Here is a 24,670-nt window from a genome sequence, read left to right on the forward strand (position 1 = left end):
CTAGTGCTACGTATGACAAGTCAAAAATAATGAGAGACTGAAAAAAATGCACTGAATTGATTACTAGTATTAAAAAAATAATAATAATACTAGTAACATAAAAACAGGCTACTAGTTATTTTTAAGGAGTAAATGTTTGTTATACAAAATATAGCAATAGGTTTGTCCCGAATTTGTCACGTGTGAAACAATATACTGTATTCATGCAATTCATAACCTCCAAGCTAGGTGGCAACACAAACGCGCTAACATTATGACAGCGCTGCTAACTTCTACTTCGGGGTGGAAATAACGTCAGCCAAAATGCAGAAGAGACAGAGCTAGAAGCTGTAAATGCTGTAAGTATATATCACAGTTTCCAGACAACTTCGCTTTTCTTCACCTAAACGGTCAGTTGTTGTTTTACTACTATTAAAAGCAAACAGGAAGAAGTGCGTCTGGTTTGTAGAAACCCATGGCTTTAGCCAAGCAAGCTGACATGTCCATGTATTTATGAGCCGGTGTGTAAAAACAGCGTGATAATTTAGCCACTGATTGAAATTCTCGTAAGGATGTAAGAAAGCTGTATCTTTATGTATGTATTATCCGATAGTGGTTCGTTAAAACCACGCCTTAATTTTCCTAGACCTTCTTTGGTGGTCATACAAGTAGTAAGATTTTTGTTTAATCAGATAACGTACTTTTAAATATTGCTGTATCCTGCTTTTGCTGATATTAATGGTTTATTTAAAAAGCAAAATTGCTTTGGTAGATTACCTGGGAGATCTTGTTTATTTCCTTGCCATTTTTTGTAATCATACAAAAATTCAGGAAATTATAGTAAATTCATGTAAATTTCTCAAATATATATATATATATATATATATATATATATATATATATATATATATATATATATATATATATATACAGTACAGTCTAAAAGTTTGGAACCACTAAGATTTTTAATGTTTTTAAAAGAAGTTTCGTCTGCTCACCAAGGCTACATTTATTTAATTAAAAATACAGTAAAAAACAGTAATATTGTGAAATATTATTACAATTTAAAATAACTGTGTTCTATTTAAATATATTTGACAAAGTAATTTATTCCTGTGATGCAAAGCTGAATTTTCAGCATCGATACTCCAGTCTTCAGTGTCACATGATCCTTCAGAAATCATTCTAATATGCTGATTTGCTGCTCAAGAAACATTTATGATTATTTTCAATGTTGAAAACAGTTGTGTACTTTTTTTTTCAGGATTCCTTGATGAATAGAACGTTCAAAAGAGCAGCATTTATCTGAAATACAAAGCTTCTGTAGCATTATACACTACCGTTCAAAAGTTTGGGGTCAGTAAGAATTTTTATTTTTATTTTTTTGAAAAGAAATTAAAGAAATGAATACTTTTATTCAGCAAGGATGCATTAAACCAATCAAAAGTGGCAGTAAAGACCTTTATAATGTTACAAAAGATTAGATTTCAAATAAACACTGTTCTTTTGAACTTTCTATTCATCAAATAATCCTGAAAAAAAATATTGTACACAAATATTTTGTACAATTGTACACATGAAATGTTTCTTGAGCAGCAGATCAGCATATTAGAATGATTTCTGAAGGATCATGTGACACTGAAGACTGGAGTAATGATGCTGAAAATTCAGCTTTGCATCACAGGAATATATTACTTTGTGAAATATATTCAAATAGAAAACAGTTATTTTAAATTGTAATAATATTTCACAATATTACTGTTTTTTACTGTATTTTTAATTAAATAAATGTAGCCTTAGTGAGCAGACGAAACGTCTTTTAAAAACATTAAAAATCTTAGTGGTTCCAAACTTGTACTGTATACATGGAGAGAGAGAGTTTACATAGAAGCTGTAAATGCTGTACTTTTTTGAAAGCCCATTTTTCATTCTCATTCTGTAGGAATAATGTTCAACAGCAATGGCTACTTACAACACACTGCAGGACAGGATCAGAGTAGCCAAGGAGCTGCTTGAGCGAGTGGACAAGATTTGCAGTCGACAAGGCCGTGAGGTCGAGGGACGTGCTAAACTGTGTAGTAAGCTCCGGGCTGAGCTCAAGTTCCTACAGAAGGTGGAGGCCGGCAAGGTTGTGATCAAGGAGTCTCACCTGCAAAGCACCAATCTCACTCATCTGAAGGCCATCGTCGAGTCAGCCGAGAATCTAGAAAACGTGGTGAGCGTCCTGCACGTGTTCACCTATGAGGGACCCGATGGACAGAAGCAAACTTTGGTAGTCGACGTGGTGGCAAACGGAGGACACACTTGGGTGAAAGCCATCGGGCGCAAGGCGGAGGCACTGCACAACATCTGGCAAGGCCGTGGCCAGTATGGGGATAAAAGCGTGATCCGGCAAGCAGAAGATTTCCTTGAGGCCAGTCAGCAGCAGCCTGTGCAGTACAGCAACCCTCATATTATATTTGCCTTCTACAATGGGGTATCCAGCCCTATGGCAGACAAGCTCAAAGAGATGGGCATATCTGTGAGAGGTGACATTGTTGCTGTTAATACAATGATCGAAGCTGGAGAGGAGGAGGAGGAGGAAGAAGAGGAGGAAGATGACGGTGAAGACAAGCCTGGTGGTGTGGAAGAAAATGAATTTTTGGTTGAGGAAGAAGACGATGCTGAAGACGACGACAGTGACGATACAGACCTCATGCACACTCGTGTTGATCGAGACACCATTGTGGCCAGCCTTGCCTTCCCCACTGAGGTGAAGGTAGATGTGTGCAACAGGGTGAACCTTGACATCACCACTCTGATCACTTACGTGTCCTCCCTCAGCCACGGCAACTGTCACTTCACTTTTAAAGAGGTGGTGCTGACAGAGCAGGCCGCACAGGAACGGCAAGAGAAGGTCCTGCCCCGACTGGAGGAGTTCATGAAGGGAAAAGAGCTGTTTGCTTGTCATTCTGCGGTTGAAGATTTCCGTGTGATTCTGGATACTTTAGGAGGCCCGGGAGAAAAATCCCGAGCTGAGGAGCTGCTAGCCAGGCTCAAAGTGGTTCCGGACCAGCCATCTGAGCGAACCAACCGCTTAGTTACGAGCTCAAAAGTGAACCGTAGATCACTGATGATCTTTGGGACAGGGGACACGCTGCGCGCAATCACTATGACTGCGAATAGCGGATTCGTTCGTGCTGCTGCTAACCAGGGTGTGCGATACAGCGTGTTCATCCACCAACCTCGCGCACTCACTGAGGGGAAAGAATGGAGAGCAATTCCAATATGACTGAAGGGCTGTTAAAGAAATATGTCAGCAATTAAGCAGATTATTGCATAAGATATGGACAGATATATATTGTATAAACAGATGGTTAGAGTATAATATGTCATTCTTAAATCCAGACACTTGTGAGAGGCAAATAAATTGCACGGCTGACAGACACTTTCTGTGACTCTTTATGTAAACTCAGTGAGCTCAGTGCCTCGAATGCTGCACTTCAATGGAAAGATGTCAAATTAACCAAATATATGATTATATCATAACTATAGTGTCAAAAACAGTTTAAATCGAGGCATATACTTTAATTTCAAAGCTCTCTATGCCTCATGGTGTTTTCTTTTCAATTTATTATTTTTTCACAAACTTGATTTTTCTGATTTAATCTTGTCACATCCATTTTCATAAGAGTACAAAATAAACACTCTTCAGATGGCTTTATCTCATGAAGAATATCTCTTTGTGATTGATTGAAACCAAGTAATTTGGGGGTTTTACTGTAAAATGATACAAAATATTTCTATTGCAAATAAATGCTATTCTTTTTAACTTTCTATTCATCAAAAAAAAAAAAAAAAAACCTGATAAAAATGTATCATGGTTTCTACAAAAATATTAAGCAGCACAATATTTTTGTGATGTTTCTTGAAATGTTTTTAAGCTGCAAATCAGCATATTAGAATGATTTCTGAAGGATCATGTGACACTGAAGACTGGCGTAATGATGCTGGAAATTCAGCTTTGCCTCACAGGAATTATTATATAACCAATAAGGTACTTGAGGCTAGTGCTGTATTGTGAATAAGTCACGGCTGAAGGGCGTTGTTAGGCACGACACAGAGTGCCTGCAACCCCTTCAGCCGTGACTTATTCACGATACATCACTAGCCTCAAGTGTCTTATTGCTTTTATAAAACAGTTACCACACAATACAAATATTAAAGCCAAACTATGTATCAATGCAACTTTCATGAAGTGAATTTTCACTAAAAGCCTTCCTTCCGCCAGAAAAAAATAGTCCCTAACCATGAACAGCAACAGAAGTTACATTATAACGACTTTAGATGGCAGCAAATACTGTCTTTATGAGTGTGTCAGTCAGTAGCGAAGACTTTTACATTGAAAAGACTGAATTGTGAAAACGGAACAAGACGCAACTGACAAATGCTTTGACTAGCGCTGTCAGTCATGGGAAAACCCCTTAACTGTTAAAAGGACAGGATAATACATCAGACATTTAAACAGATTTTTTATTATAAACATAGAACTGACCTGAAGGAAAATGCTAAATCTGAATGCAGGTAATAAACTCGCTCACTCGATTTCTTTCTCACAATACTTAATACAATAAGCTTCAATGAACAATATCAATTGAGAACATACAGTTTACGTTGCTAAGAGTGGTTGCTAAGGGTATTGCGTAGTGATCCATTAAACCGTTGGGTGAAGCGGTCATAGCCATGTTTTATCGTGAATAAAACAGCTAACGTTATTGACCAATCAGAATCGAGGACAGGAACTAACTGTTTTATAAATTAAATATATATAATATTTATATAATTATATCTTAAAATATATAACTATTTTACAATTCTACTGTTCTTATATTTTTTGATTAAATAAAACATTACAATCATTTTACCGACAATTTTTTGAAAGGTAGTGTTATAAATGTAATAATGTTTTATATATGTAAAAATGTATTTGCATTATATAACAAAATATCAAAACAAGTGGTATTATTTAAAAAAAATAAAAACACTTTAAAAAATAGGTTTTATAATATGAAACTAAATATATTGTTCAAAATGAATTTAATAAGGTTGGGACACTTTCTAGTTGTCAAAATTAGTGCTCCATATTTATCGTTAACATGAACTACAGTGGTTATTCTGCTAGCTAGTACACCTGTGTGAACTTGAGGGGAACTGACTTTATACATCCATGAAAAATGACCTTGAGACCAACTGATTCAAAACAACTGAAAAAGTGCCTCAGAAAAGTGAAGTTAGTCCTAGCATTGATATTTTGCAGATGCCACTTGCTTCTGCTCCAATGAAATGAAGATTAAGATAAAATGTTTTTAATATTTAAAAATAACATCTAATTCTTAATTATTATGATTCTATCTGAGAGGAACTAGAAAGTTACTGATATCAAGAGAAAGAGATATCTTCTGAAAGTGATCTGTATAGAATCTGCATGGAAGTTGAATGCTAACTTGATAATCACACGGCATTTATGGTTAGGTTTTTTTTACATAACTACTGTAATAATAATTCTCCATTTGTTAAAGGCTAGCTGTGTCTATTAAAGGGTTAGTTCACCCAAAAATGAAAATAATGTCATTCTACACCCGTAAGACCTTTGTTCATCTTCAGAACACAAATTAAGATATTGTTGATGAAATCCGATGGCTCGGTGAGGCCTCCATTGAGAGCAAAGCCATTCAAACTCTCAAGGTCCATAAAGGTACTAAAAACATATTTGAAATGGTTCATGTGAGTACAGTGGTTCTATATTAATATTATAAAGCAATAAGAATACTTTTTGTGTGCCAAAAAAACACAATAACGACTTTTCAACAATATCTATATGGGCCGATTTCAAAACCCTGCTTCAGAGCTTTACGAATCGAATCAGTGAAACAGAGCGCCAAAGTCACGTGATTTCAGCAGTTTAAGCCAGACACATTTAATGACTAGCTAAAACATTCTAAAACTGATCTCAACACACAGCGATTGTTTCCTGCGACTGAAGCAGATTTAAATACTTACACATGGGATTTGAACACCGACTGTAATTGCCGACTGAACGCAACTGGCTCTGACTGGATGCATTTGAGCGCGATCAGTCGCAAGTATCAATTTACATTCATAATCGGCCTTACAATCGTTAAGTGTGTCCTCGGTTTGAGCCATTTGATAGGAGATCCAAATCACTAATTCAATACAAAAGATTCATGAAGCTCAGAAGCTTCATGAAGCAGTGTTTTGAAATCAGCCCATATAGATATTGCTGAAAATGTTTTTTTTTTTTTTTGCAGCACAGAAAGTATTCTTATCTCTTTAATATTAAGATAAAACCACTGAAGTCACATGAACTGTTTCAAATATGTTTTTAGTACCTTTATGAATCTTGAGAGGTGCAGTAACATTGCTGTCTATGGAGGCCTCACTGAGCCATCGGATTTTATCAACAATATCTTAATTTGTGTTCTGAAGATAAACAAAGGTCTTACAGGTTTTGAACGACATAAGGGTGATTAATAAATGACATTATTTTCACTTTTGGGTGAACTAACCCTTAAAAAAGCACATCCATCCTATCTTCCTAGCAGTGATGTACAATTATCCAGGAGACCTCTAGGCGGACAATATTCTTGTGATGACATCGAAAAAACATAACATGCTAGTTTGGGTCTCCACTGCACAATCGATACTGTAGACGTATTATCGACAAGAAAATGCAATTACAAAAAGTTTAAAGGTGAAGGACACAAAACTAACATTGTTTTGTTTTGAAAAGTAAAACATATGACAGAGGCAGAGTTACGCCACGTACATTCAGGTCTTAGCATAATACTTTTTCCCCCTTCTTGTAATTCAGAAGTAACCTGGTAGTCAGTGTGAAGAAGACCAAGCCCAGCCAGCCGAAGCTGACAGCAGTGCTGCTCCCTTCTGAGTCATGCACTGAAGCAAAACAAATCTGCCCGCAGCAGCACAGCTAACAAGACTCCGAACACGCGAGTTCATGTTCATTTGGTAAGTATCTGATTTGTACACACATTTCTACAACTATTATTGTAATAAAAGACTGCCACTCGTTTAATTTGTTGAATGGTTTAATAGACCACCATGTACTAAACCGGTACGTGTTGTCTATTAGCAGTGGAGTGCTAAAACGAAATCCTCCCTTAAACACGGAAGTGGCATTTAGCGCGCTATCAGTATTTAAATATAACAGGAAAATCACTCGTGATTTTACTCTTAAGAGCTCGCGAACTACAGCAGCCCATCGTGCGTGTCATTTCGAAACAATTAAGTTAGCTTGCTAGCTCAGCAGCAGTCATTAGCGCTACCAAAGAGCACTTTTCTGAATCAATGTTGTTGGTATCCCCTTTATGAATGATGGGACACAGGCCATTGGAATAATTCACTCACTTGTGGCTATCGAGTCTATTCAAGCGAGTCTGTTTTCCTGTAAACGACTGTACAAGCGGAACAGGTGTCAAAATACCACGCGCTTGTATAGTAAGCCGTTATTTAATTGTTGAGGAATGTATCACGACCCTATAAATAGTTTATTTGTCAGAAATATGTCCTCGTCCTCACCCTGACCACTGTATAAACTGATTAAAAAAGTACACCCACTACATCACAGCTGTCACGTGCACGTCGAGATGTTGAGCTAGTAAGCAGGTGATGTAGCAATCATATATTATATTCACATGTACTTTCACATTATTATAGTGAATCTCAATCTCAGACAAATTACAACACGTTCTAGATTTGAAATGGTACTGCTGCTACAGGTTAGGGCTGTTATTAGAGAACATGTATAGCTATTCATATGCAAATATAAGGTAACAGTTTGTCACTGGAGTAGTACTCTTAAAGGGGGAGCTTTGGGCCTTATCTACCCCTAAAAGGTGTTTATCAATACCTCAGAGTAGTCAGGTACTCTGAGGTAAAAATTCTGAATCAAAGGATATATTTTGATAAATTGCTCTCACTTGTTTCCTCTGACAATGCTGTCTGTATGAATTAACAAAAGGCAACACTTTATTGAAATATTCACCAGCCTGTAGTCTTTGGTCCAAAACTATTTACTGCTTTATTTCTATTGCAACCTGGTAACATTCTCATCTGTTATTAAAATGAAATAGGCCCACAAACAAAAGCATACTGAGGCACCTTTATAGAAATTCGCCAAGTGCTCATTTGAATTTTCCATTCTTTTTTTTCTTCCTCCATCGTCGTACAAACAAGTTGTTAATGTGGTGTCAATCATGTTGAAGCAATCAACTGTACTGCATGCATCATGTAGTTTAGCATTAGCCACACCCTCTCCATTTACACCACAGTTGAGCTGTGTAAACTGAGTAAACCAACTGCTGTAGTTAGCAGGCAGCACTTGAGTCAATAGCAGTAATCCAATATTACTGTATTGTCTAGTGACTCCACCCATGATTTCAGGTTTTCAAAGAGGATTTTTTTTATATATATATAGAATTATTACATACTATCAGATTACACCTATAACCAATAGTCTCAGAATCTGGACAGCTGGCTGACCTTGAGGCTAATCTCTTAATGTTTTTAAAGTTAAAATTGGATTTATTTGGCTACATGGAAGCCATTGATTCCACCTGGATTAGGAAGATTTAAAGGGACAGTTCACCTAAAAATTAAAATTCTGTCATCATTTGCTCACCCTTTATGACTTTCTATATTCTGTGAAAAATTAAAGATGTTTTGAGAAATGTTTATTCACACAGTGGAAGTCAATGTTCACCAAAACTGTTTGTTTACCAACATTCTCCAAAATATCTTTTTATGTGCTCATGCAGAAGAAGAAAAAAAAAATCATACAGGCTTAGAAAGAATTTTCATTTGGGTGAACTATCCCTTTAACTATTGACAGTCCTTTAAGAGAGTTTGAGTGAGAAATGATGTCAGTGTCAGTTAGGAAGGGAACCGACAAATGCTATGCTAGCTTTAATGAGAAGCCTCATTGTTTTAGCATTTTCTCAGAGGACGGAAAAGAAACTAAGCCTGTGTTGTCATCATCACAGGCAGGGTGAATGACTGGAGAAAGCTGATTATTCATAAGTATCAGCCCAAACATGTTTGACTGACTTAAGAGGGTGCAGGTATATACTATTATTAAAGAATGTTGGTAATTGCTCCTGTACGAGTAAAATACCAGTCTTGCATCATTAAAACAGCTATATAAGCTTTAACATCTCCTTCTAGGGTTCCCTTAATACCCATCTACCTCTGACTTTTCACTACTTCATCACTGCACTGCCGCCTGTGTCATTGCTTGAAGCCATGGCTGCTAACAGGAATGCTTTGGCCCTTCACAAAGTGATAATGGTTGGCAGTGGCGGCGTGGGCAAGTCAGCATTAACACTGCAATTCATGTATGATGAGGTATGACTTAGTATTTTGGAATTTCACATTGTTTGTGTAAATTGATGTTACCCATAAAGTATAATTATGCTGGTCTCTTTCAAGTTTGTGGAAGACTATGAGCCCACTAAAGCTGACAGCTACAGAAAAAAGGTGGTTCTGGATGGAGAAGAAGTCCAAATCGACATCCTCGACACGGCAGGACAGGAGGACTATGCTGCCATTCGGGACAACTACTTCCGCAGCGGAGAGGGATTTCTTTGCGTGTTCTCCATTACAGAATCTGAATCCTTTGCTGCAACTGCTGATTTCAGGTAGAGAGACAACTTTAAAACTGATGATTAACATAATGCTAGTCAAAGTTTTCTCATTTTATCTCTAAACTTCAGAGAACAGATCCTTCGGGTGAAGGAGGAAGAGAACGTACCTTTCCTGCTGGTGGGAAATAAGTCAGACTTGGAGGACCGACGGCAGGTCGGAGTGGAGGAGGCCAAGGCCAGAGCAGAGCAGTGGGCAGTCAGCTATGTCGAGACTTCTGCCAAAACCCGTGCCAACGTAGATAAGGTAGGCCTGGTTTGGCAACCGTTACTTAAAAAGGTTAGTTCAAACAAAAATGAAATTTCTGTTTCTAACTACTCACCCTCATGTTGTTCCAAACCTGTAAGACCTTCGTTCATCTTCGGAACACAAATTAAGATATTTTAGTTTTTTTTATCCCCCATAGAAAGCAACAATTACCACTTTCAAGGTCCAGAATAGTAGTAAAGACATTGTTAAAACAGTCAACGTGACAACAGTGGTTCAACCTTAATGTTATGAAGTTACGAGAATACTTTTTGTGTGCAAAAACAAAAAAATAACTTTAGTCAACAATTTCGTCTCTCCCCTGTCAGTCTCTTACGAGGTTTATGTTGTAGACAGTGAATGCTTCTGTGTTCTGCATCAGAACGCTGACTCAGTATTGGCCGACGCTGTTCACGTGAGCAGCACTACGCATGCGTGTGATGCTGACGCAGGAGCAGGCCAATACTAAGTTGCCGTTCTGATGTTTTGTTTTGGCACACAAAAAGTATTTTCATCGCTTTAACCTTAAGATTAAGGTTGAACCATTGTAGTCACGTTGACTATTTTAACTGTTTTTACTACTTTTCTGGACCTTGAATGCGGTAATTACTTAATTTCTGTTCCGAAGATGAACAAAGGTTTTAAGGATGTGGAACGACATGAGGGTGAGTAGTTAATAACAGAAATTTCATTTTTGGGTGAACTAAAACTTTAAAGGGATATAATTGTCATTATTTACTCACCCTTATGTCATTTCAAATCTGAATGACTTTCTTTCTTCTGTGAAACATAAAAGAAAGCACTTTGAAGAATGTTCAAAATACAAAACAACAATGGCCCCAATTGATTTTCATTGTATAGACAAAAACATTCTTCAAAATCATGCAGGTTTGGATGACATGAGGGTGAGTAAATGACAATTTTCATTTTTGGGTGGACTATCACTTTAATAAACAGAATGAATTAGTATTAGCAGAAATTAAGAGGATTTTTTTCCCAATGATGCATTCATACAAACTTCATAATCTCTACAGGTGTTTTTTGATCTCATGCGTGAGATCAGAGCCAGAAAAATGGAAGATGGCAAAGAGAAAAATGGAAAAAAGAAGAGGAAAAGTTTGGCAAAGAGAATTCGAGAAAGATGTTGCATTTTATAACAACTAAGTCGCACTATAATGCTAACATCTCTTCTCTACTCTTCCGCTGCTTTCAAAAAAAATCACTTTCATCACTCTCCAGTCAACTGCTGGAGATCAACTCGTAAAAACACATCTAGTCTACAGTCTGTGTCTGGTTCTTCTCATTGTCGTTTCTCAATCGGTATAAGAGGACAGAATATCAGATATGCATTAAAATGACAAATGGTGTCAAAGGTCTGACATACCAGATAAGAACATTTCTCAGCTCAAGCACAACATAACAGACTACTATAATGATTTTAACTTGTAACTAGATTCTGTTCACTTTAGTTGCTTTTAGTTGAATGTGAGTACATTGAGTGCTGAACACTAACACTGTAGGGAAAATAATACTACTCCAAGCTATTTGTTACTGAGTTCACGGTGTGTTTTGAGGATTTAAACCTCCTGTTCTGTTTTACTTCCCAAAGTAAAGCCTTAATGTTAGAGTATACAAAAAGATGCATGAATGCTTTTAGAAACTAAAAGAAAATTACAGCTATATCTTTGCCTAACATAGGCATTGCTAAATACTTCCTAAAACAATGTGCACATGATTAGAAACTAGATAGGAATTTAATTGGCTGTTTTACCAAAATCCTTTGTTTGAATTCAAACCCTCCAAAGTATAAAAGGTTTTGCATTTCAGAACATTTGGCACTGTCCTTTATTTAATTTTAATATCCAATAGTGTCCAATAGTGGATCAAACTTGTTTCAAATATGTGATTTAACATACACCAAGCTCTCCTTAAACACATACATAAAATATTTGTAGTCTAAAGGGCTTATTCACTCATCCCTGTTGCGTGGCACCAGATTTAGAGGTTTGATTTGTGCTATCTAGGGGTCCCAAATAACACATGAATTATGCTATTTAGAAATGAGAGCGTCATCTAGCTTGAATCAACTTTACTGTGAAAAAACGGGTTGGAATGTTTTATAACACAGACTGATTTGTGTACTTTATTAGAACTTATATGCAATTTAAATTTTCTTGCAACTTGTATCCTGTGTAATTATATTTTCTATTGTAAATTTTTGTTATTTTGAGGGTAAGAGAATATTGCGAAATCATACTAAAACTAAGAAACTCTAAAAGGGCTGGACATAATCTGCTCTGCAGATATGAGTAAAAGAAAACCGTCACCCATTGATGAATGGTTTTGAATAAGCACATCCATGTGTAAATAAATGTGAGGTTGACAATTTATTTCCACATTATTCTGGCATCTACCAAATATTTTTCTTTTGCAGCTAAAACTGCTTCTTTTAAATGTTAATTAACTCTGCCACTGTCTTTACCCAAATCTCTGTGTGCACTGTGGCTTTTGCAATTTTTTTTTGTTCCCTTAGTTCTGTTTGTGTGGCAAGTGTGCCATGGGGCAATGATGCTGACATATCATTGGCGGATGCCTCAAAAAACCCTTCATTACTTTAAAGAGTGACTGACTTTGAGTGCTAAATGTTTACAATACAAGACGTTTTAATATAAGCCTCTATTGTTTGAGTCTTTCTTATACACCAAGATGAAATGTCCTAATTTCATTCAATCTGGCAAATGCTAAACATGCAGGAATTAGAATGCTAAATAATGTAAGGCCAAATTATAAGCGTTTTTTCAAAATAACTAGCTTACAACCAAGACCAAAAAGAAAAAAGAGCACTGATGAAATGTAATTTTACAACAGTAATTATGGTGATATGAATGTTGAATGAAAATGAAAAGCAGACATTTTAAGCATACTGAAATTAAAAATGTAAAATGTTGTCTGTTACATTAATAAAATCTATTTTTTTTAGACCTCTTACATGAGATTTGTATGGTATATCCTTCAGCAAAAAGTGTAATACTTACAAAAAACAAAACAAAAAAACCCCACTGAATTACAACTTCCAGAGATGTGTAGAAATATTATGGTGTTTTATCTACATTATCTTTGAAAATCCATGGGAAGATTAACTTTGAAGATATTAAACATGTTTTACTAGTAAATAAAAAAAAATTCACTTCCAATTTTTTTTTTTCCACAAGGACTGTATTGCATTACAAATTTTAATTAAATTAGGCTTATAATTCAACAATGGTCCTTTGTAGGATTTTTATAATGACAATGTCTGTTATTGGATCATGTTTTTTTTAATATACAGAAAAGAAACAGTTATAGATTGTAATAAAACCAAAAAAGCGTCACCAAAAATAAAAAGTAATAAAAATTAACAGTCCATAGAAAATTAGGAAAGGAGCCAAACCTACAAATACTTGACCTGACCTGTTTTAGTTAACAGCACACAGTCAATACTGAGAGGTAGATGGATGTGTTGATCAGACATCTCTTTTGTTAGACTGCATTTTGAGCTTGAAGACATATTCCTCTGAATTCAATGAAAAATTTGCAAACTCCATGGGAGTGGGCCAGAGATGGCAAACTACTTTCAATAGGTTGCCAGTTACAAAAGCACCCCATTTTTATGATCCTGTGGTTGAAGTGCAGATATAAAAGTAAAAGAGGAGGTCTCTTTATACACGAAAGTACATATGATTTTAAAAAATGTTGTGGAGTCAGTTTCTCAAGAATTATTGCTGGTGAATCCTGCCTCAGGTCCATGTGTTCGGCTGGCTCCATTTGACTTTAAAAATTTAGTGCACTACAGCTGCACTAAATAAAAAGGACTGTTCAGTGACTTTTGCCTCTCACTGAAGTTAGAGAATTGTACTGCGTTTTAATTGTAGTACCTCCCTTGTCTGCTTGTATTGGTTTGTTTGTAGTTGCTTTTAGACTGAGTTTGTGTTACTGAGATAGGCTGAAGGTCAGCCCAGGGATCTTGGAGCATTGATGGTTTGTAATATTTTTCCATATCATTTGTCCCTCTCTCCCTGCCATGCGCTGACCCAAACGGTGTGGATGTCCGTGGTGAACCCTTAAGGAGAAAATTATCATGCAGAAAGACGTTAAAACGACCACATTTAACCAGAGATTGTATTATAGTGTCCTAGCCAACAACAAAATCTAAACGCACATAATTCGCAGAAATTAATTCGGATCAGAGCAGCAGAGTACTGCAAAGAAGCGAACTTACAGCACATACAACTATTTAAAAACTAAAATCGCGCATTACTGTTTTAATTTGGTCCTGAACTCGAGTGAACTACCTGATATCCAGCGTGTCGCCCGGGGCTCTCATACGGCGAGCGTCTGAACGGTGCGCCTCGGGGACTGGCGTTCGATCTGCGCGGTGTGTGACCCGGAGACTGACTGTTATAATATTTCCCACCGCCGCCGCCGCCACTGCCCCTATTACCACCAAACTCTCTCGGTGGGGTATTAGGAGAACACTGTCCAAATCTCGGTCCAAACGGCGGCGGCGGGGTAGAAAATGCCCACGGAGGCGATGGAAACATACTCCCTGCCCTGTCGTAAGCTGGAGGCGGGCTGCGGAAGCCTGCTGCCCGTGGACCCGAGCCGTGGCGGGGATGACGAAACTGTGGTCTTTGCATCCTGTCGTGATATTTTCCTACACTTCTTCCTAAACTTCTATGGACGACCGTATTTATAGCTTCACGCTCTTAAACCTGTTTTTCACTTAGCATAAGAAAACAGGACGACCCGGAATAAGAATTGTCTCTCGACGATTATCATTTGAATACATCGCCAGTGAAAGACTCGATACTGCCGCCTATTCTCATGGCGCGTCAAGCACCCATCCACGCGTTTAATCATCGAGGGTACCATTTACACCAACCATCTCTAAGCAAAGTTTTATTGTAGCTAGTTCAGACACGTTACCTCAAGTAGGCTACTTACAGTAAATTATGCAAAAACTTGAGAAAATGAGATCCAGGCTGTCCAACAATGATTATGTCAGAGATTAAATTTGAATAAGAAATAACAAATTTATTAATTAAAAATTATAGAGACAAACAAATTCATTAAGTAATTAATAGTTAATAATAAAATTTAGAGTATTGTAAAATCCAGAGTATTGTATCTAATAGATGAAGATCAGAATATACAGAAAGAAGGAACAAAATTAAGACACTGGCAGAATGAAATGAAAGAAAAGCAAAGGAAAAAGCTAAACTATCAATGACTCAGTCCATTTTATATAATAAGAATAGGGAAATTTACATCCCACTCAAATTTATGTTTTGTTCTAATCAGAAAAGGTCAAATGATTTATCCATTATGTCTGGTCAGATGTCAAAAATATGAAAATATCTAGGGGTTGTTTTGACCCCCCCCCTTAAGGGAATTTTGCAGATCTTACATTATCACATGTCAGCAGAAATAGAAACAGACATATTTTTGATATAAAAAAATACATCGAGTTCAAATGAGCAACTAATTTCGAAAACATCGCTTCTGCAGTACTTTGCAAATGTCCAATATCTAACCACAAACGTGTCAACGTGACCTGTCACATTGGAACACTTTAAAGAACATAACAAGCATACATACTCTTAAATATAAAAGAATAATAACCATAAAGGAGTACAATAAAGAGTAAATACTTGAAAATATGATGAGGATTAATATATAGATTGGGAGTACATGAATATATGAAATCAAAAGTTGATAAATCATAAGCCATAAATGATTAACATAAAATATGAATAAAATGCATGAATATGAATATTGACCATTTTGGATCCACCAGTAAACAAACAAAGTTTGAACATCGAAGGGTAGTGTTTCCCCCCCTTTATAGTCTCCCTTTTTCTCTCATTTTCTACGTGTGTGCTTTTCTCTCAATTTTTTTCTTCCTAGCTGCATACCAAGAAACCACTGAAGTGCTGTTTAAAATAAATCAGGCTTCATATTTAATAGTTCTCTAAGACCTCAAATGTAAAAATTTAGATCTCGTGTCATGGAAAGCACACGGGGAGTTCCTGGGATATCGTTATTAGTATTTTATAATTGAAAGAAGTGTTCACATTTCTCTTTATGATTTACCCTAGGATATTTAATATTATTTTATTTTATTGAAAGCAGTCTGTGTGTTAATTTGTCTTTATGATTTACTGTAGGATATTTGTGAGAGCCAAGTAGTTGTTTCTCTTCAGCGGTCAGTAGAGGTCAGTGTAGCCATTACACAGTCCTGTTCGAAGATTGAGCAGTGAGCTGATTAATGTGTTTAAAGTGGATAAACCAATATGTGCATTAAAATAATAGCAAAACATAGTTGACATAAAAATTAAAACCTCCATACAACCCCCGTGAGTGGGAGGGGCCAGGTCTCCTGTTGTTGTGAATAGTCTTCTGTTGAGGTCACGTTCGTGTTTTATTAGCAGTGCTCTTGGAAACAGATCATAATTTATCATAGACAAAGTTTCGTGCTGAGAGGATAAGAGGTTTACAGTGAGGAGGAACTACACTTTCCCACAGAGTTCTGATTGAGGACTGCGGATGGATTGAGTTCTCAAGTGTGTTTTCTTGTTATTCAATTCAAAGCTCTTGTGTCATAGTTTCATTGGTGGAACAGTGTTTGGTTTTGTTATTATTTCATTTGGACATCAGCGAATAGATAAAGTGTGGCCTTAAAAGGCAATCTAAAGCTTGAGAAATTTAGTTTGGGAACTTAAACCAGGACTAATGGCTGCAACGAGAATACAATAGCACTAGAGTTTTCTCATTTTCTCTACTGAGTAATTCAGAAAAAGTAATGTAAGTTGGTGCAAAGTCAGTTACTTTAATTGATTTTAAGGGACTTTAGAAAGGTGTACAGCACAAAACTTTAACAGATGTTGGAGTCACTCGGTTGCAAGTTTAGTTTAGTTGTAACATTATATTGCAATATTACAACTATTGTAAAAGCTTGTCAAAGGATATAATTGATGCAGTTGGAATCCCACAGTCCTAAATGTAAGCCTGTCAGCTCATATTGATGCTGTTTATTAGATTGTTCTTCAGTGTTTAAGATTTATCAACTCAGATATTAAGTTGGCAACCAACTGTAACATTTTGCTGTCCTGCCTGGGAAAGACGACCATTTCTGGGCTAAAGATCAGACGCAGGCTTGACTGGCATGGCAAAAATAACCAGCAAGTAAATGCACACAAAAAAATGCAGACTGGCAAAAAGGCATATTTTGTCTAACGTGAGGGACAAAATGTTTTTTGGGACAAAACTGTGTCACTGAAGTCATGAAACATTTTGCCTCATTGAGAAACAATGTGGCACTCAGATGAACCGTGTTCCCTCTTAAGTCTCCCAGGCAAGTGACCTATTTCCTCACACCCTAGATAATGCTCATGTTCTAGCCCTCCGGTTCCCATGTTTCCAGAGTTCCCAGACTAACTTTGTCCCACCTCAAATGCCCCTCCATCATCCACTCACTGAAGGCTGGTCACTTTCTCAATTTATTAGGTCTACTATGATTGTTGCAGGTATGTTGTCATGATTTTAGTACTTATAACAAAATGTCTGTAGAAAAAAAAAACATTGGTTTTTGCTTTATTCTTTATTATACCACATTTAGTTCTGGTCATTGAATTTTATTGGTCGAGCAGAATTCCAAGAGCGACACACAGTCCATCCAGTAGGTGATGACAAGTGACTATCTTTATGAGTGAATCATTCATTCAAATTTCTTTCAAAATGCTGATTCATTCAGGAAAACAAAACAAAAAAAATACTGCCTGGGTCCAAAATCATGCACTCTCTGAGTAGGTGCTTTTTATTTAAATAAATAATTACTTTAATTTCTTTATATTATGTATATAACATATATATATATAACATATATATTATATAAATGTTCTTTATATTATGAATATAATTTCTAAATTTTTCATGTTGTCATTATAATGTGACCTACCAGATGCTTTGCTTCACTTCTCTCCTTCTACCTCATCAAATAGTAGACATAAAGTGTCCATAGTAGGTCATCCAGGTATTTTTGCCTACTTTTTATTTTATGAATACTGTGAATTCGGACGTACTACTCATTTGGACATACTTTTAACATACTGTTGTTTGATAACTATATAGTAGGGAAGTATGCATATTTGGAGTCATTGAATCATTCATTCAACCATTTTTTTCAAAAACACTGATTCTAAACATTTGACTGATATCTTTAAGACTTTATTTCTTTATGAGTGAGTCATTGAATCATTCACTCAAGCGATTAATCAAAAACACAGTTCTTTCAGGAACTAAACATCACAGCTGTGTTCGAAAGCTTAAAAATGCTTCCTTCGGAGGATGCATTCCAAGGTAAGAAGGCATCAAGGCACGTCCGGATCCAATGTTAGCTTTACTTCCTGTCTGCTGAGATACCTTCATCTGATCGAGTTTTGAAGGCAGCATAGATGTATCCTTCACTGCTTTTGATATCCCACAATCCTGTGCCTTCCATTCTGTGACAGTTGAGCTAAAAAATAAAGATGGAATCTGAAAGTTGTGTTTGGTGATAAGTTAATACTTCAGAGGAGTACATTTTTGACCAACGTTTTCCACTTTTGAAGTCATTTCCTCAAAACCTATTCTAGTACACCCCAAAAACAAAATCAAGACTTCATAAATGGGCATAATAGGACCCCTTTAAATATATATTTTTCTAGTTTACAAAAAAGACAATTTGGAGCTTCAAGTGTGCAATTTACTTTGAGTCTCTAATCTTTGCTTTAGTTGTGCTTAAAAAAAAAGGCTGTATCTGTTTATCCTTCTTCACTTTGGAGTATATTAATGTCTTTAATATCCCAAACTAAAAGTCAGTTGCAAGAGTTAAGATCTTTTCCAACTTTCAGTAGAACCAGGAAAGTCTTGCTCTTGGCATAGAGGAGATGATACCTGTTCAAGTGATCATGTCCCAAATCATTTTTATATATTGTCTCCTATTAATGCCATGTCAGGACTTCTGTTCATTACTGGTTCTTTTGGAATTTATGGCATTAATTCATGGACCTAGCCTGAGGTCAGTTGCTTTGGGAATGTGCTAGATAGAGCGACAAACTTGTTTGTTGTTGGGAGATGCCATCGGTCTCTCTATAGCGAAGGGCTGAGCGGTACCTCAGCGCAGACTATTTATCTAGAGTTCAGAATCCTGCAACATTGGTATACTCATGCTCTAATAATCAGATCTTGTCATCTGGCTTCATGCTTAGTTGGTCACATGCTATTTGTACGGCTTCTCTCTGGCTGCTTCATTGAGATTTTTTTATGGCACTTCAAACTTTGTCTTTTAAACTGTTTGGGACAACTGATAACTGATTAGCCATCTCTAGACCTTTTCACAGTCTTCGATAATATTTCATCCTTCATAGAATTCGGTGAATGGGAAAATTATGCGGTGCACTTAAATACCTACATATGTAAAATGCTCATTCTTCATAGTTTCAGAGGAAACTAATGAATCATGATGAATAGTGCTGTTGTTTTGTAGACTCTTAATGGAATTGGGGAGCTCTAGGGATCTGTTACAGGAACTGGAGGAGTTTAAGACAGTGACAGATCTCAGGTGAGCAGTAGCACCTGCATCCATCAAGAGTTCAGCAGACTAAAACTTTTTTTTAAGGTTAATCCACTTCTAGACATTGTCGTCACATTTTTTTTCCTTTTTGGCAGCTGTGCAGAGCCTCTAATTTTTTTTATTTGACCCTGGAGAACTTTTCACAGATGCTGTGAGATCATGTTGTTTCCTTCACTCATTCAACAGGGTCTCATAGCACGTAATGCTGGCGTCAATCATCATTCCACCTAATAACACCTGAAATTCCACCCATATTTACTTTATGAATCTTACTTAACATTCATGTCCATAACATAGCATCCTTGTGATATCAGATAAATGCTTCTTGAGAGTTGAATTCTGGGAAGAGTGCAGCGGTCTGATTAAGATAATGACTTGAATATTCCTTAGAGTGGAATTATCATCTTCCTTTGTCTGATTCTTCACAACATAAAAAAACAGCTGTTTTTATGGCATAAGAGGATAGATCTAAACACACCTGTTTGGGCTTTAGGGTATTATGAAGATATTTCACTAATTTGCTTTCTGAGCACATCCAGACTGATTTTTGCAGGTGTGTGTGACACAACTGAAAAAGTTTCTTGAATAACTTCATTTTGTGCTTCGTGAGGATTGGGATGAAATCCCAAACTCGTGACTGATATATGTAACTTTGTTTTTTTTCACTTCACAAACAAACCTCTATTCTCAGACTAAACAATGCACCCTTGAAATGCCATTACTTTGATGTGTAAAACTGTTTCATAAACACATTTTTGAAAAGAAAGAATGTATGTGTTAACAGATTAATTGATCAATGACAATACGTGTATTTTTAGACCAATTAGGACTCGTGCCAAAATAGATGCTGGTATGTCCTACTTGCCAAGTCTGGATCAGAGGTAGCAATCGGATACGTGAATAGCTGCGGAAAACGCGCTTGGTTTCGAAACACGTCCATTGTCATCTGTGTGGCAAATGAGAGACGGGGTCATGCAGGAATTTTTTCAAACAAACAAACAAAAAAAAAAATAGTTGGATAGCTGCAGATGGATCAAATAATAGTTTAGTAAATATTACATAACAGGATAGTTTGGGATCTTAATATGACTGCCAGATAAATGCCCAATCTTGCGTATAATGGCTCTGATGTTATATAATACTGGTGGCCCGTCTACATTGTCCTGTTATCATTTCACATCTTGATTAATTTAGCATTACACACATTTTAATACTAATAAACACTGTCTCATGTGTTACACTTGTAAAAAACATGTATTTATACAGCTTGTAAAGGCCATAAATGGAACAAAGGGATTTTAATGAGTGTATTCAATGAAATATAAGGAGGTCAATAAAAACACTTTAATTTAATCCAGCAGATATTGAGGAATGAAGGTATTTTAAGTCAATATTTTATCTAAGACGATTACATGTACCAGCCTACATGACAATCAAGGTTTTTTTTAATGAATGAATGAATAAAACGTTGAACAGATGACCTGCAGCAAAATCTCTCTTTTTATCTCTCTATTGATGATGTTATCATGTTTGATGGACATATCTAATAGCTAAGTATGTACTTTCCTCTTGTTTCTAGCATGACAATCTAAAGGCGTTTCTGTTTGGATGATAATGTGAGAATTTTGCCATTCCAAATCAATGTGCATGCGAAGAACAACACTAAAAAAACACTACTGTGGAAGTTTTTGTTCATGCACACCCAATTTACCTTGGACAAGAGTTGTTGCCATTTCTGATAAAGAAGGAATGGCAGGCACCTCCTTTTTCCTGCACTGGCAGATGTAGTGTTTGAGGCTCTTAGCTTAACTAGATATCCACAAGAATAACTGTATATTACAATTATTTTTTTTAAGTTTAATAATATGTCTGTGAAATAATTTGTGCCGTTTTTCAGTGCAATTTCATATGTTTTCTGTGCAATTGTTCATGGAAAATGCTGTAATATTTAATTTGAATATATATATATATAAAATTTCTAAATATAATCAATTTCTTACTGTGGTGTTTAACGCTGCTTTCATGTGCTATCGGAATTATCATAAATACAAGTTTCCTAGTTAAAAATTGGACATGAATGCCCTCTCAAGTTACATTTACCACAGGGAAGCTCTAGGATAATTTTGATACCAAAGTTCCTGAGTTTGGCAGGTCATAAACTTTACACATGGCAGAGGGAAGAATGATTGCTGCTGTAACTGCAATTTTTTTTTATTGTTTTTTTTCCACAACAGCTACATTGCCTTGTCTTGTTAAAGTAGTGCACATTTACATATAAAATAACCATTTGAAGCATATTGTATGTTTTATACACGGCGAAAATAGCCTGTATTTGACTGGAATTCCAGAAGCGACAGCAAGCTAATGATCTAGATAGGGCAAATGAATGTTTATGGTTGACCCAGAGCTGGGCATAAGCTCTGGCTCTGGGTCTGGGGTGGGCTCTGAATCAATTTCCGCAGTAGGCTTGTTGATTGACTAGGTAGGCTGGACTGCAGTTAGGTAAAGTTCCTTCTCTCTCTCACTGATGGTAAAGGGGGATCCACATTGGAGAATGACCCAGTCCACATATTCCACAAATGTCCCTCGAGGAGCATCTCACAGAAAATCACAGAGGCTGGAATCATCTAAATGAACAAGATGTGCAAGGTCCAAAAAAAAAAAAAAAAAGCGCTGTGAAGAGAAGTAGTTGAACTGCTGCTAGATCCATGTGTTATCAGTCAGATCTTTGGTCACCAATGGCGCAGCAGTGAAAAAAAACTAAACAAAAGTTCTGGATCTATGCACAGCAGTAGATTTATTAACAACAAACTAATAGAAACAAAACACTAGGGATTCTCAGAAATATCAAACACTAATAGAACAACCACTATAGCAAGACAGGATCTGACAAAACACAACTGAGGGCTATATATACTCGGAGGAACACTAGGGACTAAACCAGATAATTAACTAGACACAGGTGTGACACATGAGGGCAAATCAAAAACCATGGCAACAGATGAACAGGGACAACAGAAACACATGAAACTGAACTGGAGACTTAGGGGCCGTTTACACAACACCATTTTCAACAAAAAACGTAAAACTTTGAATGCATTTTGGCTGTTCGTTTACACGACAATGGCGTTTTGGGTTTACACGACAATGATGTACTAAAAACGGAAAAAATTTTCCTTCGCGGTTTTCGCGTACATACGTCAAAGTTGTGTAAATGATCCCTGTTCACACGGATCCATGAAAAACGATTAAAAACATTGTATTATTCATGCCTGGCCAGTAGTTGGCAAGGTCACTCTGTAAAGAAACACTATGAGCCTATAGACTGAACATGTAACGCACAAATTCACGTTTTTGTAGTTTAAACAGAGACAATTACGCCATCGTATTCAAAAAACTTGCACTTTGAAACTCGTTTTCAAAAGTTTGTGTTTTCAGGCCCCCAAAATGTTGTCGTCGTGTAAATGAATAGCCAATAACCATGGGCAGTGAGTCCTAAGAGAGTCAGACTGGTAACCCAAAGTTTGAGGGTTTGATTCTCAATAACAGCAGGAAAATGACTGAGGTGCCTTTAATAAAGGCACCTAACCCCCAATCGCTCCAGGGGGCCACAGCAAAATGGCTGCCCACTGCTCAGGGTGTGTGTGTTCACTTCTCCTTACTCCTAATGTGTGTGCACTAACTTGGATGGGTTAAATGCAGAGGACAAATTTAATATACCTATAATATACTTTAAAATACTTGGCCATCACTCACTTTCACTTCTGTGAATGTAATGTGAATTAGAAAGGTCAGAATGAGAGATGGGTTGTATGCACATGAATTAGGGAAAAGGCATGATTTATTAACTGAGTTTAGTTCATTTTACTAAATTGAGCACAGAATAGCAACAAATGTAGGTCCTTGTGAGAGTTTAGTGGATAATGAGTGTTGGTGTGGTTTGTGAAGACCTAGCTTCAGGTATGAGCACATTCGCGTGAATGACACCGCAGAGACACAACTTGATTATTATATCCTGTGCTTCATCAATCACGCAGCACAGATCTTCCCAAATGTCCAAATTGTTTTTGTACAACAGATTGCAGATTTGGAATGAACATTTAATGAGGTTCTTCAGACAGTATATAGACACTCCCTTCCATTAACTTGTTATTATTTCATGACCGCAAATTACTATGAGTGATACTCCAGAGATTAATGAGACTACATGGTCATAATGATGATTGTCAGGTCAAACAACAAGCATATAAAATGTTAAGTCCTGTAGATAGAAAACTAGCTTGTGGAATCATATGGCAGTCTACATATATCTTATTTACATCCAAATGGTAACTCCAAAAAACCCAAAATCTAAACTCTAGCTACGAGCTACTTGAATCTTGATTCAGGCAGATTTACTGAAAGTTGTTTGTGTTTCTGCCACTGCATGTAGAACTTGCTGACATCCTCTTTCAAACAATGGGTGAGTATTGAAGTGTTAAAGGGTTAGTTCAACCAAAAATGAAAATTCTGTCATTAATTACTCACCCTCATGTTGTTTCAGACCCATAAGACTTACGTTCATCTTCGGAACACAAATTAAGATATTTTTGATGAAATCTAATCTTGCTGTGTAACACAAAAATGAACCTCATTTGTTCTTGCACAAGTCAAGCAAACATGCTTGAGCTTCTGTTTACCACAACTGATGTGTGAGTTGATTAATGAATAAAAGGCTAAATTCAATCTGTTCATCATATAAAGTGATCGTGTCTCTTCACAAAATTTGGACTAAACTGTTCAATATTATAACCATTATAAAAAATCTGTTTGAATGTCTGCTGAGGAAAGCGATATCTTTGCCATTTTAAAAGTTAAGGGGATTTCCTACAGTGCTAAAACAACTTTCTTGTATGACTGCCTTTGCCGCCATCTAATGGTGTAATAATGTAACTTTCACCGAAGTCCATATCACCATCACTAATGGACACTTTCTCAATTCCAAATACAGCATATTATTTATATAAAGCAATATTTATTGAACAACAATATTTAAAGGTGCCCTAGAATTAAATATTGAATTTATATTGGCATAGT

General features: G+C 36.4%; 3 protein-coding genes across 8 annotated transcripts; 2 read left to right on the forward strand and 1 right to left on the reverse strand.

Moving 5' to 3' along the window:
• Window positions 1-186: 186 nt before the first annotated feature.
• On the forward strand, window positions 187-3,694 carry lg17h7orf25 (linkage group 17 C7orf25 homolog). Of its 5 annotated transcripts, none has more exons than XM_048164219.1 (2): window positions 187-338; window positions 1,922-3,694. In XM_048164219.1, exon 2 carries the CDS (start codon window positions 1,940-1,942, stop codon window positions 3,248-3,250), a length of 1,311 nt encoding a protein of 436 aa, XP_048020176.1. In that variant the 5' UTR covers window positions 187-338; window positions 1,922-1,939; the 3' UTR covers window positions 3,251-3,694. The 5 variants fall into 5 exon arrangements, with proteins under 5 accessions (XP_048020176.1, XP_048020178.1, XP_048020181.1 ...); XM_048164221.1 differs by having other exon boundaries at window positions 312-389; XM_048164224.1 differs by lacking the exon at window positions 187-338 and adding an exon at window positions 384-500.
• A 2,878-nt stretch (window positions 3,695-6,572) lies between these two features.
• ralab (v-ral simian leukemia viral oncogene homolog Ab (ras related)) lies at window positions 6,573-12,614 on the forward strand. 2 transcript variants are annotated; one of them, XM_048163068.1, is made up of 7 exons: window positions 6,573-6,730; window positions 6,851-7,005; window positions 9,039-9,116; window positions 9,220-9,399; window positions 9,484-9,692; window positions 9,768-9,942; window positions 10,977-12,614. In XM_048163068.1, exons 4-7 carry the CDS (start codon window positions 9,298-9,300, stop codon window positions 11,097-11,099), a joined length of 609 nt encoding a protein of 202 aa, XP_048019025.1. In that variant the 5' UTR covers window positions 6,573-6,730; window positions 6,851-7,005; window positions 9,039-9,116; window positions 9,220-9,297; the 3' UTR covers window positions 11,100-12,614. The 2 variants fall into 2 exon arrangements, with proteins under 2 accessions (XP_048019025.1, XP_048019024.1); XM_048163067.1 differs by lacking the exon at window positions 9,039-9,116 and having other exon boundaries at window positions 6,574-6,730.
• LOC125250474 (M-phase specific PLK1 interacting protein) lies at window positions 12,317-14,771 on the reverse strand. The gene is made up of 2 exons (XM_048163069.1): window positions 14,274-14,771; window positions 12,317-14,041 (listed from the first exon to the last, which is right to left on the reverse strand). Exons 1-2 carry the CDS (start codon window positions 14,616-14,618, stop codon window positions 13,844-13,846), a joined length of 543 nt encoding a protein of 180 aa, XP_048019026.1. The 5' UTR covers window positions 14,619-14,771; the 3' UTR covers window positions 12,317-13,843.
• Between the last annotated feature and the right edge of the window lie 9,899 nt (window positions 14,772-24,670).

Source organism: Megalobrama amblycephala, linkage group LG17, assembly GCF_018812025.1.
Source record: "Megalobrama amblycephala isolate DHTTF-2021 linkage group LG17, ASM1881202v1, whole genome shotgun sequence".
Lineage (NCBI taxonomy): Eukaryota > Metazoa > Chordata > Actinopteri > Cypriniformes > Xenocyprididae > Megalobrama > Megalobrama amblycephala.

Coding starts and splice junctions, on each gene's coding strand:
- lg17h7orf25 (XM_048164219.1), top strand. CDS start 1,940: ATGGCTACTTACAACACACTGCAGGACAGGATCAGAGTAGCCAAGGAG.
- ralab (XM_048163068.1), top strand. CDS start 9,298: ATGGCTGCTAACAGGAATGCTTTGGCCCTTCACAAAGTGATAATGGTT. Junction 9,400..9,483: donor TGCAATTCATGTATGATGAG/GTATGACTTAGT, acceptor GTCTCTTTCAAG/TTTGTGGAAGACTATGAGCC. Junction 9,693..9,767: donor GCTGCAACTGCTGATTTCAG/GTAGAGAGACAA, acceptor TCTAAACTTCAG/AGAACAGATCCTTCGGGTGA.
- LOC125250474 (XM_048163069.1), bottom strand. CDS start 14,618: ATGCAAAGACCACAGTTTCGTCATCCCCGCCACGGCTCGGGTCCACGG. Junction 14,042..14,273: donor GGCGACACGCTGGATATCAG/GTAGTTCACTCG, acceptor TTTCTCCTTAAG/GGTTCACCACGGACATCCAC.